The sequence below is a fragment of the Trematomus bernacchii genome, unplaced genomic scaffold, assembly GCF_902827165.1.
Source record: "Trematomus bernacchii unplaced genomic scaffold, fTreBer1.1, whole genome shotgun sequence".
Lineage (NCBI taxonomy): Eukaryota > Metazoa > Chordata > Actinopteri > Perciformes > Nototheniidae > Trematomus > Trematomus bernacchii.
The window spans coordinates 4,220,163-4,237,829 of NW_022987567.1; the positions used below are offsets into that span (position 1 = coordinate 4,220,163).

The 17,667-nt window shown below is 42.9% G+C and overlaps 1 protein-coding gene across 1 annotated transcript in view; it reads left to right on the plus strand.

Annotated features, from left to right (window-relative positions):
* The window catches only part of LOC117478760 (gastrula zinc finger protein XlCGF71.1-like), a 41,525-nt gene that overhangs the window by 838 nt on the left and 23,020 nt on the right, over positions 1 to 17,667 (plus strand). The window contains exon 2 of the mRNA XM_034125664.1: positions 561 to 986. Coding sequence (XP_033981555.1) covers positions 561 to 986 — 426 coding nt within the window. The remainder of the gene's footprint in view (positions 1 to 560; positions 987 to 17,667) is intronic.

A 17,667-nucleotide genomic window follows, 5' to 3' on the forward strand; every position in this document is an offset into this window, starting at 1 on the left:
TGTTTCCTGCAGACATCCAGCAGCTGGTGGTGGTTAAAGAAGAGGTTCTCCCTGACCAGCAGGAGTGGAGCACCAGTGTGGACCAGGAGGACCCAGAGCCCCCCCCACACATTAAGCAGGAACAGGAAGAATTCAGGATCAGTCAGGAGGGAGAGCAGCTTCAGGAGCTGGAGGAGGCTGATATCAAGTCCACTTTCACTCCTGACCCTGTGAAGAGTGAAGATGATGAAGATAAACCTCAGTCCTCACAGCCTCATCAAAGACAAACTGAACACATGGAAACAGAAGCTGATGGAGATGACTGTCGAGGACCAGAACCAGCCAGGAACTCAGATCCAGAGAGCAGTTTACAACCACAGACTGAGGACGACACTGGAGACTCTTCTGAACCTGACACTGAAGACAGTGCTGATTGGAAGGAGACCAGAGAACCTGCATCAGGCTCAAACTCACTGAAAAATAGACATGAATCTGTCAGTGATCCACAACGTAGTGCTGAAAAGAAACCATTCAGCTGCTCGGTCTGTGAGAAAGCTTTTTCACGGAGTGGAAATTTAAAGAGACACATGATCATCCACACAGGAGAGAAACCCTTTAGCTGCTCAGTTTGTAAGAAAGCTTTTTCACAGAATATAGATTTAAAGACACACATGAGAGTCCACACAGGAGAGAAACCCTTTAGCTGCTCAGTCTGTACGAAAGCTTTTTCACAGAATATACATTTCAAGGCACACATGAGAATCCACACAGGAGAGAAACCCTTTAGCTGCTCAGTTTGTACAAAATATTTTGCAGTGAGTGCAAGTTTAACAAAACACATGAGAATTCACACAGGAGAGAAACCACACAGCTGCTCAGTCTGTAAGAAAGCTTTTTCACAGAGTGGAAGTTTAAAGGCACACATGAGAGTCCACACAGGAGAGAAATCACACAGCTGCTCAGTTTGTAAGAAAGCTTTTTCACAGAGTGGAAGTTTAAAGGACCACATGAGAGTCCACACAGGAGAGGAAATATACAGCTGCAATGTTTGCGACAAAAGATTTAAATGGCGTAATCCTTTCAATAGACACAAGTGTGTTGGTCGTCAGTCCTCACAGATTAATGAAATTCAAACTGAGGATAACAGAGAGGCAGAGCCTCCAATCAGCAGCTCAGCTGAACACATGGAAACAGAAGCTGATGGAGAGGACAATGAATAAGTCTTATGGCAGTTCACACATGAGAAAAATCTGTCTGACTGGATCAACATTGTTGCACAACATTCATATAAGACTTACATGAACTCCATCTTTATCAACATAAGTGGACAATATGTTTAAGGTTTTTGTCCTACTGATTTTCTGATTTATACGTTAACCACTGACTGTTGATGAACCATTTTATTGTGGATTGTGGGCTCCAAGTTTCCATATGGAGATATAGGATGATTTGATGTATTGTTCTTTATTTCTAAATGTTTTGTATCATTGCTATCCTGCTAATGAGCCCTGTTTTACATAAGTGTACCTGTTATCTGATTGTTTTTGCTTCTGTAACTGTAAGGGAACCCATTTGCCTATTTTGTATCCTGATGACCTAATGCCGTTACATGTAATACGTTACTCCCTAAGCCTGATTTCACCCACCTGCAACCGATTCGCTAATAATCACAAATGTTCATTTCTTTGACCCCTTGACTCGACAACTTTCTTGTTTAATAATCGTTACATCTCCTCAGGATCAAGTTCCTGTGTCCTGCCTTTCACCTGCTTATCACCCACTGCTCATTTAAGGTGGACTGACCTTTACAATGGACCAGCTAGTCTTAGTGTCTTAATGCAAACGTTTTGTAAAGTGATGCTAGACCAAAAACGTGCTGTTGGGTTGTGTGCTCTCTGCAGGACGGTGTCTGTACTCAAAGATTGTTTATGAAATGAGAGCTTCACTCTGTTTTTGTTGTCCAAACAACGCCAACAGAGTGATACGTCTTCTTTCCAGCAGGTGGCATAAATGTTACATCATCCAGTTCAACTGTCATCCACATATTAATGATTTAAAACAGCAATGTGTAAGATATGGCTAGTCATTTACTATTTCAACAGAATGTGAAGAGGTTACAGTCTTGAGGCCATGTCCAATATGTTTATGTTTTGTTTGATTAAGTCTACTGAAATTATTATTCAATGACTAAATTATTCTTAATTACTGTCCAAACATCATGGGTTTGCATTGCAATATTAAAACGCATAAAACCCAACTTTATTTCTTCTAAGTTGCGGGTGTCCGTTGTGTTTCATCCAAGCTTCCACTTCGTGCTCCGATAATGCTGAAAGTATCTGTTGTATGCTTTACCTGCTCCAGTAACAAAAGTGTAATTCACTAGACAGAGACAAGAGATAGTGGATGGATCCAGAAAAGAACCAGAAGATAGTCCGTAGCCTTCAGGTTCTGAAAATGATCAGCGATAGAGCTAGAAAGAAACCCCAAAAACCTGAATAGAGCTAGAAGATAGCCAGTAGAAAGCCAAGAAAGACCCAGTAGAAAGACAGGAAGGAGCCAAAAGAGTTTCTATTTTTTATTTTGTATCTTTTAATATTCAAGCTCTCCTCTTAATATATTAAAACCTCCTATCTCAACATGTATCCTTTTATTCCAATTAAAAAACCATACATTTTTGCTGCCAATTATTGAGATTGTTTCACAGCTTTTATCTTAAAAATATTTAGACTTTTTTTCTTTACATTACATAGGATGAACATCACGATCCACTGTGCTGGATTCTGCCCAAATCTGTTCCAAATGCATGCAAACATCTCGCTTTATCCATACTCCTGCAGTTGTATTGTTCTGGATTCATAGTGAAGTTTATTAGATGTTTTGCACTGTTATTGTTATGTATTTAATATAAAGTGAAATACCCATAAAGAAAGTCAGAAAATAAAAGAGACTCACTTAAGGAAAAAGGTTCTGAACCAGTGAGAGTTCTTCATTTGCACATAAACATGATAAAATAAATGTGTGACCAGATGGTGTCGCCCTCTCTACACATTTGACGCTTTGCATTTTATTGATTTATTTAGCCTCTTATACCACACTGCAAGTCTGACATTTATTAATGAGACGACTGGAAGTTAAACTGCAGATTTAAACACTTATAAACACATTTTTGGTCATAATCCAGGCTCTATGTTCACATAGAGAAGGATATTACAGTGTTTTGGGGCCTATGTCGGTTTAAAGCCAGCGAAAGGGTGTATTAGTCTGGGAAATAACTCATAAAGTTGTAAATTAACAAGAAAGAAACTGATACCTTAAAAAAAAGAAGTGTTTGGAGCTTGTTCTCCCCCAGCTCTCCTACGTGATGTCCGGCTGGCGTTACTTCGTCTGCCCGGTCGAGTTCGACAACGACTACAACCGGTTCCAGGTGGACTGCGAGCCGTCAGAGCTTTTCCAGCTGCAGGACTACGCCCTGCCCTCCGTCCTGTAATGATGATTCACAGATTAGTGAGTAGATTAATGTTTTTTCTCATTCTGCGGTGGAATGCTAGAAGCCTTATTGCAAATGGACAATAATTCAAGACCTATATATATCAGTTAAAAGAAAAACCAGACGTTATTTGTATTCTAGAAACATGGCTGAAGACTAATTTGGACTTCATTATTGGGGGATATAGTGCTATAAGGCAAGATAGAAATGATGGTCAGGGAGGGGGATGTGCAATCTTTATCAGAGAAGTAATGTGGAATGAAGTAAGAAAAAATACTTGAAGAAAGAAGATAGACATGTCAAGTGACAGTCTCAGTGAATCTGATTTGCAGAATGAATTGAAGAAAGTAAAGAAAAGGATTGAGAATGAAGAGTGGAAAGTGATTGTGGAGTTTGGTGAGCAATCCGCAGCTAAGCTACATCCAGTGGCCCTGACTAAAGCAATTCACAAAGAAATTGGAGCAAGATTTCTGAGCAAAGGACGGATGTTGGTAGAATGATAAATGCAAAACAACAGGAAAAGTTACTGAAAATGAAGACCTTGAATGAAGTTCGAATTAAATGCCATGTTCCTGGAGCAAATCGGAAAATACTTGGAGTTATCAGTGGACTTCCGATAGAAATCAGCATGGAAGAACTCAAGAAAGAAATTAAAGGGGGAAAAGTGTCTGTAGTTAAGCGTCTTCCTACTAGGTATCAGGGTAAGATAGTGGATAGTTTGTCTGTTCTTCAGTTTGAAGAAACAATTCAACAGAAGATAATGATAGGTTGCATGAGCTTTCCAGTAAGAGAATTCATCTCTAAACCTCTGCGGTGCTTTAAATGCCAATGGTTTGGGCATGTGGCAGACAAGTGCAAAGCAACTAAGTCCAGGGGCCTCATTCATAACGCCTTGCGTAGGATTGACGTAGGAAGGTTGCTTACGTAGTACAAAGCACAAAAATAGGTACATACATTTTCCGCCATTTTCCGATTCACAAAACATTGCGTACCGGCGAGGGAAGTGCGTACGGCACTCCCTACGCCTGTTTCCCTTTATAAATCACAATCGACTCGTAACGCCCATATTTGCCTATACATAGTCAAAGAAACGCCCATTCATTCATTCATTTTGACTGACTGCATGAAGAAGATCGCAGGAAATGACGATAGAACAGCTAAAAAAGACATCTCACACCGTGTCAGATTTAGGTTATTGTGGGGGGGTCGAGATAAATCATATTGTCATCATATACGTATACACGTGATGCGCCGGTGAAGATGGCCGCATCGTCTTTGTGCTCCTCTCCAACTTTGCCCATTTTCGTATTTTGTACATATTTCTTTTACTTTTGCCGTTTTACTTTTAACATGGTTCGCAACATGCTAGCCGACCGCACCTACTCTGCCATACAATATAGCAGAGAGGAACTTTTCCAATTGCGAAACTTCGTGGACAATATTAACCCTCCGACAGACAATGGAGATTCACCATGGCTACCTGTTGCTGTTCTACCTGAGAGACGCAAGAAGAAGACAAAGCGGGGATGCCGGGCCGGGTTGCTGGTCAGACTGAGAAAACGTGAGAATCGGCCCCCTCTTCCGAGTATTCTTCTGGCTAATGTTCAATCCATTGAAAATAAGCTAGATGAACTCAGAAGCCGGATTGCTTTTCAACGGGACATTAAGAACTGTAACGTGTTAATTCTCACTGAGACTTGGCTCAACCCCGCTATCCCGGACTCCGCTATTGTCCCTGACGGATTCTCTATTTTTCGTCAGGACCGGACTGCAAACTCGGGGAAAAGTAAGGGAGGCGGTGTGTGTGTAATGACTAACAACAACTGGTGCTCAGATGTGAAGATTATTTCATCGGACTGTTCCGCACAGCTAGAGCACCTCATGATCTCATGTCGGGCCTTCCATCTGCCGAGGGAATTCACATCTGTTGTGATAACAGCAGTGTATATCCCGCCGCAGCCACTCGCCGACAACAACACGGCACTCGATCAGCTGTTTGGGTTTATTGATAAAACCGAGACTTCACGGCCAGATGCGGCGTTCGTTGTGGCCGGAGATTTCAACACCGCCAACATGAAGAAGGTTTTGCCAAAATATTACCAACACATCAACTTCCCGACGCGCGGGGGAAACATACTGGACCATGTTTATTCCCCTTTCCGGAATGGATATAAGGCTCTCCCTCGCCCTCCCTTCGGCAAATCAGACCATATCTCACTACTGTTGTTGCCTGCTTACAAGCAGAAACTTAAAAGGGACAGACCGATAACAAGGACAGTACAACGATGGAGCGAGGAGTCAGATTCAGCACTGCAGGATTGCTTTGCATCTACGGATTGGAGTGTGTTTGAGGACAATAACATCAACACACACACGGACACTGTCATCTGCTACATTGGGAAATGCATCGATGACGTGGTACCGAAGGTTTCTGTACGGACATTCCCAAATCAAAAGCCCTGGGTAAACGGTGAGGTGCGCGGCAAACTGAAAGCGCGCACTCTCGCGCACACAGCGGGAGATTTGGAGGAGTACAGGAAGTCTAGGTATGATCTCCGGAGAGCAATAAAAAATGCAAAGAGACAGTACAAAGAGAAGGTGGAATCTGACTTCAAAGGCTGTAACACTAGGAATATGTGGGCGGGACTAAGGACAATGACTGACTACAAAGGAGCAGCGGGGGGTGCTGCGGGAGTGTCTGCGTGCGCATCTCTCCCAGATGAGCTAAACAGTTTTTTTGCACGCTTTGAGAGCAGCCAGGCTGTGGAGGTACAGAGGAACCAGGAGCTACACTGCCCTTTTGTTTTAAATAGGGCAGATGTGTGTAAATCCTTTAAAAGGGTTAACCCACACAAGGCTCCTGGACCTGATGGCATCCCTGGCCGTGTTCTCAGGGTGTGTGCAGTTCAGCTGGCAGAGGTGTTCACAGACATCTTCAACAGGTCCCTGCTGCAGTCTGTAGTCCCCACATGTCTTAAACACTCCACCATCATTCCTGTCCCCAAAAAGACAATCATCACCTGCCCCAACGACTACCGCCCAGTAGCACTCACCTCCATCATAATGAAGTGCTTTGAGCGGTTAGTCAAATTATTCATCACCTCCTCCCTCCCTGAATCTCTGGACCCCCTGCAGTTTGCCTACAGAGCAAACAGGTCCACAGACGACGCCATAGCCCTCACCCTCCACACTGCCCTCTCACAACTGGACCCGAAGAACAGGAACACATATGTGAGAATGCTGTTCATTGACTACAGTTCAGCATTCAACACCATTGTGCCCTCCAAGCTGGCCATCAAGCTCAGAGACCTCGGGCTCAACAGCGCCCTCTGCGACTGGATCCTGAACTTCCTGACGGGCAGACCCCAGGCAGTGCGGGTGGGAAATATCACATCCTCCACCCTGATTCTCAACACCGGTGCCCCTCAAGGCTGCGTGCTCAGCCCTCTCCTCTACTCCCTGTTCACCCACGACTGCGTGGCCACACACAGCTCCAACACCATCGTGAAGTTTGCTGATGACACGACCGTCATCGGCCAGATCACAGACGATGACGAGACGGCATACAGAGAGGAGGTCGAAAACCTGACATCTTGGTGCCAGGAGAACAACCTCCATCTCAACATCAGCAAAACAAAGGAGCTGATTGTGGACTACAGGAAGCAGCAGGGAGAGGGACACGCCCCCATCGCCATCAATGGGACTACGGTGGAGAGAGTCAAAAGCTTCAGGTTCCTTGGGGTCCACATCACTGAGGACCTGACATGGTCTCTTCACACCACCACCATCACCAAGAAAGCTCGACAGCGGCTCTTCTTCCTCCGCAGGTTGAGGAGGTTCAAAATGGATTCCAGGATACTCTGCAACTTCTACAGGTGCACGATAGAGAGTATCCTCACTGGCAGCATGACGGCCTGGTACGGCAGCTGCACCGACCTCGATCGTAAGGCTTTACAGAGGGTGGTGAAAACTGCACAGCACATCACCAGGACGGAGCTGCCATCCATGGAGGACCTTTACTCCCAGCGGCTCAGGAAGAAATCACTACGGATTATCAAAGACCCCCATCACCCCAGCCACAAACTGTTCTTTCTGTTGCCGTCTGGCAGACGTTACCGCAGCATCCTGGCAAGGACAAGAAGATTCGGAGACAGTTTCTTCCCGCGGGCAGTGAGACTGTTAAAAAATTGAACTGTTGAAACAACTTCAAACATTCAACTGCTACTCAGTAGTATGTATCTAATACCTAATATATATATATATCATTCCAATAACTTGTATATAGACTCATACTGCACTATTCCACATCATAACTTTATTTCATTTTTATAACTATTATTATTTTTGTATTGCTCTTGCTCTTATTGTTATTATGTTTTGTTATTATGTTGCATTGTTGGAGAAGCCTGTGACATAAGATTTTCAACTGCATAATTACTCTGTAGCTATGTCAGATTGACAATAAAGAACCTTGAACCTTGAACCTTGATATTGTTTGGTGGATGCAGTTTGAACCAGAGTAGAAGCATGGAGGTCGGATCGTCACCAAAATAAATAAATAAGTGGTCCGAAAAAAGTTAATGACAAAAAAAATACACATAACCTTCCTTAGGCAGTGTGTTTGTCCCGGGGACAGGAGACACCCCCTTGATGAGAAACTGTAAGAAATGATCGGGGAATCCCTCCGGAGTGGAGTCATGACGACTGGATCTGAATTATTTTTGTTGTATTTGGTGGTTTGTGTTCCAGCTGTCGATCAGCAACTATATATCCATAATCCACCAGTTAAAGGAAATACAACTAATGGATTGTGTTATATTAGCTGTACAATTTACCACATATGGTGTTCTTAGTTTCCATACCTCCTGTGTTTTACGAGCTACTTATCAAGTCTTGGCAAACGGCATAAAACACGATTAAACGTGATAGTATATAAAACCATGCTCGTATCTACAACCTATAGAAATGCAAAACGGCGTCAGTTTAGACGTAATTCTGTCCCCCTGCTTACCGCATAATTTATGAGAAAACATTTCATAACATTAACACAACATATTCGAGGTGGTTTTAAATAGCATATCCGTATTTATTTATTTCTCCAAGTTATGTTTTTGTGTGCACTGAGGAGTTTCAAACAGGCGTTTGTTTAATCATTTAAAGATTGGCTTTAATCAATGTTTGAAAATGAATTATTCATATTTGATAAATGAGAGGTAACATTTTATTTATGGTATTATTTCCACATATTTCTCTCCATTCTTCCTTCTGCCAACGGTGTCGCAGTTTCTCGTCTCTCCCGTTTGTGTGCTTAGTGCGTACGCATGGGTTAGAGTTTGCGTGGAGGACAGCACATTTTCCCGTCAAGTTAGTATTTTATAAATCGCAAACATTGCGTAGAAACTGGCGTACGCCATTTTTTGAGCGTATATCCCTTTATAAATGAGGCCCCAGGTGTCCAAAATGTGCGGGGGAACATGAATATGGTAGTTGTGCTGCAGGTGCTAAGGTGAAATGTTGTAACTGTGGTGGGGAACATAGTGCTGCGTATCAGGGCTGCGAAGTGCAGAAAAAGGCCAAGGAGGTGCAGAGATACAAAGTTCAAAACAAAGTTTAATTTGCTGAAGCAACAGACAAGGTATCATTCAACATAGCTAGGAAATCCCAAGTAGCAGCAAGTATATTCTCTTCAAAAGATGTTCCCAAACTCCCAAAGGCAAAGGAAAGCTCCACAAAGTGTTCACATAAGTGTGTGACAGGAGAGGATGCATTGATTGTTAATAAGTACACATTTGTGGCCTTTATTGGAAAAGTGGTGAATGTTGCTTTGCAACAAGCAAAAAAGAGGTCAAGACTGAAAACAATAGTGGAAGCAGCAGGTGAATTTTGGGGGATAAAGGATATAACCGTTGAAATGATACATGATATGCTAGCCCCCAATAATGATGATTCACAGATTAGTGAGCAGATTAATGTTTTTTTTCATTTTGCAGTGGAATGCTAGAAGCCTTATTGCAAATGGACAAGAATTCAAGACCTATATATATCAGTTAAAAGAAAAAACAGACGTTATTTGTATTCTAGAAACATGGCTGAAGACTCATTTGGACTTCATTATTGGGGGATATAGTGCTATAAGACAAGATAGAAATGATGGTCAGGGAGGGGGATGTGCAATCTTTATCAGAGAAGTAATGTCTTATAGTAGGCTAACATTTAAGAATAGTTTTGATTTAGAAATAGTGGGTGTAGAAGTTTGGATTAATAAAAGGAAAATTAGTGTCCTGAATTTTTATAATCCATGTAATAAACTCAAAATAGAGGAATTAGACAGTCTTTGTCAAGGAAATGAAATAATATGGTGTGGTGATTTTAATGCACATAATACAATGTGGGGAGGGAGATCAACAGATTACAATGGACAGGTGGTGGAAGACTTAATGGAGGCAAAGGAATTAGTTTGTTTAAATAATGGGCAAGGTACAAGACTCAATTTTAGAGATGGAACAGAGTCTGCGATCGATCTAACTCTGGTAACAAGTGAATTAGCTTCTGGTAGCAGTTGGGAAGTATTGGCAAATAACAGTATTGGGAGTGATCATCTTCCGATTATAATCAAGTTTGATATAAGTAATGTGGTTGAGCTCGACGGTATCATGAGATGGACTTTTTCTAAAGCAAATTGGGAGATGTTTGCTAAATTGTGTGATAATGAATTTGATAAGATTGATATGGTAGGAAGTATTGATGAAATAAATGAGCAATTTACTTCAAATATAATTAAAAGCGCTAATCAAACTATTGGGAATAAAACTGGTAAACTTAGTAAATGTGTTAAGATGGTACCGTGGTGGAACAAAGAATGTAATGATGCAATCCGAAACAAAATCAGGCTGTTTGGAAAGTTAAGAAAGACACATTCATTACACAATTTATTAGAATATAAAAAGGCACAGGCTCAGGTAAGGAAAATTGTTAAAAGAGCAAAAAGGGAGTGTTGGAGAGGATTCTATTCAAGTATTGGAAGAACTACGCCATTAGATAAAGTATGGGGAATGATTAAGAAGATGAGGGGAATTAGACAGCAGAGTAACCTGCCAGTGTTAGAGAATGGAGGGGAAATTGCCACTGGTGCTATGGAGAAGGCAGAAATTCTAGCTAAGAATTTTGTCAAAGTTCATTCTTCTGAACATTTGACAGAAGAAGGTAAGATCAGAAGGCAGGAAGTGTTAGATGAACATCCTAATGTATATGAAGAAAGAAATTCGTCGCAGAGTGTTGTAAATGTACCTTTTTCTATTCAAGAGTTGAGAAGAGCACTAAGTAAGTGTAAAATGACTGCTCCTGGGAAAGATAATGTATGTTACATAATGTTACAAATTAAGTGATTTTGCATTAGGAAAGCTGCTGGAGATGTACAATAAGATTTGGGAGAAAGGGAAGCTGCCAATAATATGGAAAGAGTCTGTCATTATTCCTATTAGAAAACCTGGGAAAGATCCAACCAGTCCAGGCAGTTATAGACCTATAGCTCTGACATCGCACTTGTGTAAAGTTATGGAAAGAATGATAACAGAAAGGCTGACATACTATGTTGAAAAAAATGAATTAATGACTCCTTATCAGAGTGGGTTTAGAAGAGGGCAGAGTACTTTAGATCCACTGTTGTGCCTGGAATCTGAAGTCAGGAAAGCCCAAGCGAATAAGGAGTGTGTTGTAGCTGTATTCTTTGATGTGGAAAAAGCTTACGATATGATGTGGAAGGAAGGATTATTAATAAAACTGGACATTATGGGTCTGGGAGGTAACATATATAATTAGAGTATGGATTTTTTGTTTGGCCGTGCCATCAGAGTCCGAGTTGGCAATTCATATTCTCGAAGGCATGAAGTTGAAAATGGAACCCCGCAGGGGAGTGTAATTAGTCCTCTTTTGTTTTCTATCATGATAAATGATATATATACACAAGTAGGATCTGATATTGGTAAGTCACTTTTTGCAGATGATGGAGCTATTTGGAAAAGGGTCAGAAATGTAAATTATATTGTAGGTAAGATTCAGGAAGCCATTACGGAAATTGAAAGCTGGTCTCTGACATGGGGGTTTAGATTGTCGGTGGAAAAAACTGAAACTTTATTTTTTACGAGGAAAAGGATAGGTGAGGAGGTTAGGTTAAAACGTTATGGACAAGAACTAAAGAAAGTGAAGACATTTACATTTCTGGGAATATGGTTGGATGAGAGAGTCACATGGAGTACTCACATTGATAAAGTAGTAGATACATGTAAAAAGGTTTTAAATGTTATGAGGTGCTTGGCAGGCACTAAGTGGGGGGCTGATAAAGCTGCTTTGAGGAACGTATACACAGCCTTAATTAGATCAGTCATAAGGCGCGTTCACACCAAGTACTTTTCCCACAGTAGTTCCTGAGAACTTTAGTTCATGAGAGGTCTTTTAGTTCTGACGAACTAAAGCAGATCGCGTTCACACCAAAATGAGTTCCTGGGGGTGGATTAGGCAAATGAGCCGCTGACGTCACTTATTCTTCTTCTGCGTCGGTTTTCCTGGCAGGCTGCAAACAACTTCACGGCGAGTACAGTAGGTGGCGGTATGCACCTTAAAGTTGCAATCCGCCAAAAAACCGAGAGAAGAAGAAAAAAAACTTCCGCTTCCGCTGTATGCTTCTGTTTACCTTCCGACCTCAGTCAGACACGCTATGGAGTTGACTGAAGTTGTGGTTTTGGTGCTCGTGTTACACAGCTTCGTAACTGAGTTATTTAAGCCAATAACTCAGCCACAAATACTGATCGACCATTCAAATGCAATAGCAATGCTGATTCGGAGGCGAAGGCGGTTAAGAAGCCTTAACAAAAGGACTGGACGGCGACAAGCACACGCTCTGGACATGTTGCGTCGTAGGACGGCTGAGGAGGATGACCGTTATCACGCCCAAAGAACAGCAATGGTACGTTCAGTAAATCACATTAATACTATCTAATGTAGGATTTATGGAGTTATGTAGGGCTAATTTGTGTCTTTGTATGTGTTCCAGATATGCGAATACTATGGAACGCGTCGTGTCCCGCGCTTTCTCTGGGTGAACAATAGAACGTCGGCCTGGTGGGAAATGGTGGTGCCAACGTACACCAATGTGCAGTGGATCAAAGATTTCCGAATGTCCAAGTGCTCTTTTCAACTGCTCTGTATGCGCCTGGAAGCAACGTTGGGGAGACGCAACACCAACTACCGGGAGTGTGTACCCGTGCCTAAAAAAATCGCCATAGCATTGTGGAAACTTGCGACCAACTCTGAGTACAGGACCATCTCTCATTTGTTTGGAGTCGGCAGATCTACGGTGTGTTGCTGTGTGCAGGAGTTCTGTTCCGCTGTTGTGACGCTACTCCTTCCTGAGTTCATGCCATGGCCGAACTCTGAGAAGTTAGAGGAGATGGCGTTATATTTTGAGGGCAGATGGGGTGTGCCACAGTGTGTAGGTGCAGTAGATGGATCACACATCCCTATTCTGAGACCAGAGGAATACCACAACGAGTATTTCAACCGCAAAGGCTGGCACTCGGTCATCCTGCAGGGTGTTGTGGATGGTAAGGGCCTCTTTTGGAGTGTTTTTGTTGGCTTACCAGGGAGCATGCATGATAGCAGAGTGTTCAGCTTGTCATCACTGGTTAGTTGTGTGGATAGAGGTGGTCTACTTCCTCATGTAACAAAGAATATTGGTGGACATGATGTGGGTTACTATATCCTTGGTGACTCAGCCTACCCCCTGCAAAGATGGCTGATGAAACCTTTCCAAGGAAGGCTCACACCCCAGCAACATGTGTACAACCGCAAAACAAGCCGAGCACGAGTGGTGGTGGAGAACGCTTTTGGCAGACTGAAGGGCAGATGGCGGTGCTTGATGAAGCGAAACGACTGCAACATGGACAACATCAAAATCCAGGTGGCAGCATGTTGCGTATTGCATAACCTATGTGAGCGTCGTGGTGATGAGTACAGGGAGGAATGGACTGCCTTACCGGCGACCCAGCTTGATGGGCCAGCGCCAGACATTGTTGAGGCTGGGGGGCAAGACACGCGCACAGCTCTTATGACGCATCTGAACATGTAAATTGACAATAAAGCTGATCTTTTGTACTTTTGGTTCTCTCTTTTATTTACCCCAGTCAACAGACAAAATTACAATAGTGCATACACACCTTAGATAAAATGTCAGTATCAAAACAGTACTCATACTGTATATTTGTATATTAATGAGTATATTATTATGTTGAATGTGTGTTAAAGACAATGGGATGAGGTTGAAGGCTCTTAAAAAAGCTTTTGGATACCATCTTTACTGTGATAAATACATACATGTTAAGCATACACACCTGAAGAACTACGTACGTGCAGCAGATCATCTTCACTGTGTGTTGTCGCCCAGGACCGCACCATACAGGTGAAATACTGAGTAGAAATACTGTCAGCAGAACAATGCATTTCAGTCATGACTTTTCAATATTTATAATAGTTTTTAAGTACTTTAAAATAGCTAAGTAATACTGAGCAATGATGACAACCATTCATATTTTTTTGTTTATTACAAATTAAAGTAAAATATACACAAGTGTCTTGATTAAATGATTGTAGAATAAGGATTTTGGACGTGTGCCCTGCAGCCATGAATTGCATTAAAAGCAGCAAGAAACTTTGAATTGATTTCATTTTATACACATCTATATCTGAGTAGGCAATATCAATATAATCAATTACTGTAGTACATGTCATTCATTTGTGATATAAAGTCTATGCCTAGGTGGTGCATATTCTGGAAAATCAATTGAGAAACCAAAAAAAACAAAATCTCAAATTAAGTTTAAATGACTTCTGATTTGTCTGACCATAGGAAAGAGTTAGATAAGAAATAATACCACTAACATGTCTGTAGTATTGCACAGTAAATAGGCTCACCAGTTAACACCTCTATTATATATCCTCCTGAGAGGAACTCAGTTCACGAACTCCTATGTTCCCTTACTATAATTAATTAAAATATTGAACTCACAACACTGTTAATTACAAACTTAACCATTTATTTAAATAGTGTTTGTGTTGATGGACGCCATTTTGAAATACAATGGAATGATCTTTTTCAAAGCCACATGTATGGGGTGGGACACTATAAATAAAGCTTCGCCAGTTTCATGGTGTCATGATGGTATCAGAATAATCACTTACATGTGATGTATAGGATGCTACACAGGTCACCATAAAGATAAAGTGTCAGGAGAAATAAGCAACACACGCAAGACATCGCCATGTAGGTTCTCTTTTATTTATCAGCAGCAGATCAATAAGTGTCAGTAGTATCAAAACAATATAATAACAGTGGCAATATATATATAAAATAACAATAATAGGCTCAGCATCAGACACACCGTAATGCAAAGTTAGGTGTCACTATTAATAACAGTGGCATATATATATGTACTTTAATACAAAATTGACTGTCCCAGATGTGGGGATAGACTCAGCATCAGACACACCTTAGTGCAAAGTTAGGTGTCACTATTAATAACAGTGGCATATATATATGTACTTTAATACAAAATTGACTGTCCCAGATGTGGGGATAGACTCAGCATCAGACACACCGTAGTGCAAAGTTAGGTGTCACTATTAATAACAGTGGCATATATATATATATATATATATATATATATATTACAATAATACAAAATTGACTGTCCCAGATGTAGGCAATTTGGGGTGAAGTGTCTTGCCCAGGGACACAACGACATGCTGACTGCAGTGGGGTTTGAACCTGTGCTCCCCTGATCCGAACACCAACGCACTCATCCACTGCGCCACACGCCTCCCAACAAGTCATTCTATAGTTGACTAACGACGACAAGTTTTTTTTTTCTTTTTAATTGGAGGCCTGTTGGATTTAACCAGCTCGCTTAGCACTCCCAGAAGCCCAGCCTGAAAGCTATTTTGTTGCTCCACCTGGAGCGCCGCCACCTCCACCTGGCGCGCCGCCGAGTCAGCCATCACCTTTAAGAGCTGGTCCTGCGATTCCTGGGCCTTGTGTTCATGCAGCAGCCGTTCGTCGTGCATCTCCTTGTTGGCCATGGCATGCCGGTCCTCATTTTCCGTGCTGGCCAAGGCACGCCGGTCATCCATCGCCGTGATGGTGTCCAGGAAGCGGTCATCCCGTGTCCTCTTTCCTAATAGGAGAAATAAGTAGTTTTACAACTTACTAGGAATGTGTTTACTAGCTAATATAAGATAGGATCAAATAGCATATATATTGCGTAAGGCGCCGTGCTGGTGGCTGCCTGTTGCATGCAACTCCCGGTGTTTTATTGATCTTTGTCTTTTTGTTTACTTTTATTCTCTTAGTTGTACTTTTTTCTTTGGATATTTATTTTGTTTTGCAGCGAACTATGGCCACGTTTTACTTCGAACGTTTTCTGGTCATTCTTCTGCTACTTTTTTCACTTTTTGTGTCGGAGAGCCATGCTCAGAGGAGTGATGGCATTGTTTACACGCGTGAGCAGCTGATTGCGCTGTGCCGACCCGTGCTGCTGCCCGGAGCCAGGCATGACATCCCGGAGGAGCTTCGGAGGCTCAAGCGGGGCTGCAGAGCTGGGGCCAAGCTGAGGATGAAGAAGAAGATGAGGTACAAACCCTGTGTACCGGCCATCATAATGGGGAACGTGAGGTCTTTGGGGAATAAGATGGACGAGCTCCGCGTGCTGACGAAGACGCAGTGGGAATACCGTGAGTGTAGCATCATGTGTTTTACCGAGACTTGGTTGCACTCGCTCATCCCGGATAATAACACGGCTCTCCCCAGCTTCACGAGTGTTCGGGCGGACAGGGACGTTATTCTGAGCGGTAAAAAGAAAGGAGGAGGGATTGCACTGTATGTGAACGAACGATGGTGTAATCCTGGACATGTTACTGTGAAGGAGCGTTTCTGTAGCCCGGACATTGAACTGCTAGCTGTGGGATTACGTCCATTTTATCTACCTAGAGAACTTTATTCTGTCATCGTAGTTGCTGTCTATATTCCACCGAACGCGGACGCGGAGGTGGCTGGTGACGTCATTCACTCCTCTGTGGCCAAACTCCAAACTCTTCACCCAAATGCATTCATAACAATAACTGGGGATTTTAACCGTGCAAAACTGGACAAATCTCTGCCTACATTCACTCAGTATGTGAAATGCCCCACCAGGGGAAATAATACTCTGGATCTTCTATATGCAAATACCAAGAATGCATATTGTGCCACTGCCCTCCCCCCCCTGGGCAGATCTGACCACAACCTCGTCTTTTTGGCTCCTAAATATGTCCCTCTGGTGCAGAGGCAGCCTGTATCCACCAGGACTGTGAGGAAATGGACTCCAGGGGCTAATGAGGCTCTACAGGACTGCTTCGAGACCACTGACTGGGACGTGCTTTGTGTGCCACATGGAGAGGACATCAATAATATGACTGACTGCATCACAGAATACATCAACTTCTGTGAACAAACAATATTACCGGCTAAAACTGTCAACTGTTTCCCCAACAATAAACCCTGGATTACTAGTGACCTGAAAACTCTTTTAAATAAGAAAAAGGAAGCTTTTAAGTCTGGGGACAAATCAATGCTGAAGAGTATCCAGCATCAGCTGAGAGACAATTTGAGGAGGGGCAGAGATTCTTACAGGAAGAAGCTGGAGACTAAGCTCCAGCAGAACAATAGCAGGGATGTCTGGGCTGGGATGAAGGCTATCACTGGCTTCAAAGGGAGAGACAGACTGACTGTGGGCACCCTGGAGAGGGCCAACGAGCTGAACACCTTCTTCAATAGGTTTAGCTCTCCGCCCGCTGCTGTCTCCTCCACTTCCTCTTCTCACCTCACCTCCTCCTCTCAGCCTGGCGTCAACATTCCCCCTCTGCTCACCACCTACACTTCACACCTCTCCTCCACCACCCAGCCTGGCTTCTGCACCCCCCCTCTGCTCACATTGCCGCTGACCCCCCCCCCCCCCCCCCCCCCTCTGCTCATCTTGCCTCAGACCCCCCCCCCCCCTCTATCCCCCCTGCCATCAAGCCCCCCCCCCCGCTTCACTGTGAGCACAGGACAGGTCCAGAGTCAGATGGAAAAACTCCACCAAGGCAAGGCTGCTGGCCCTGATGGTATCAGCCCC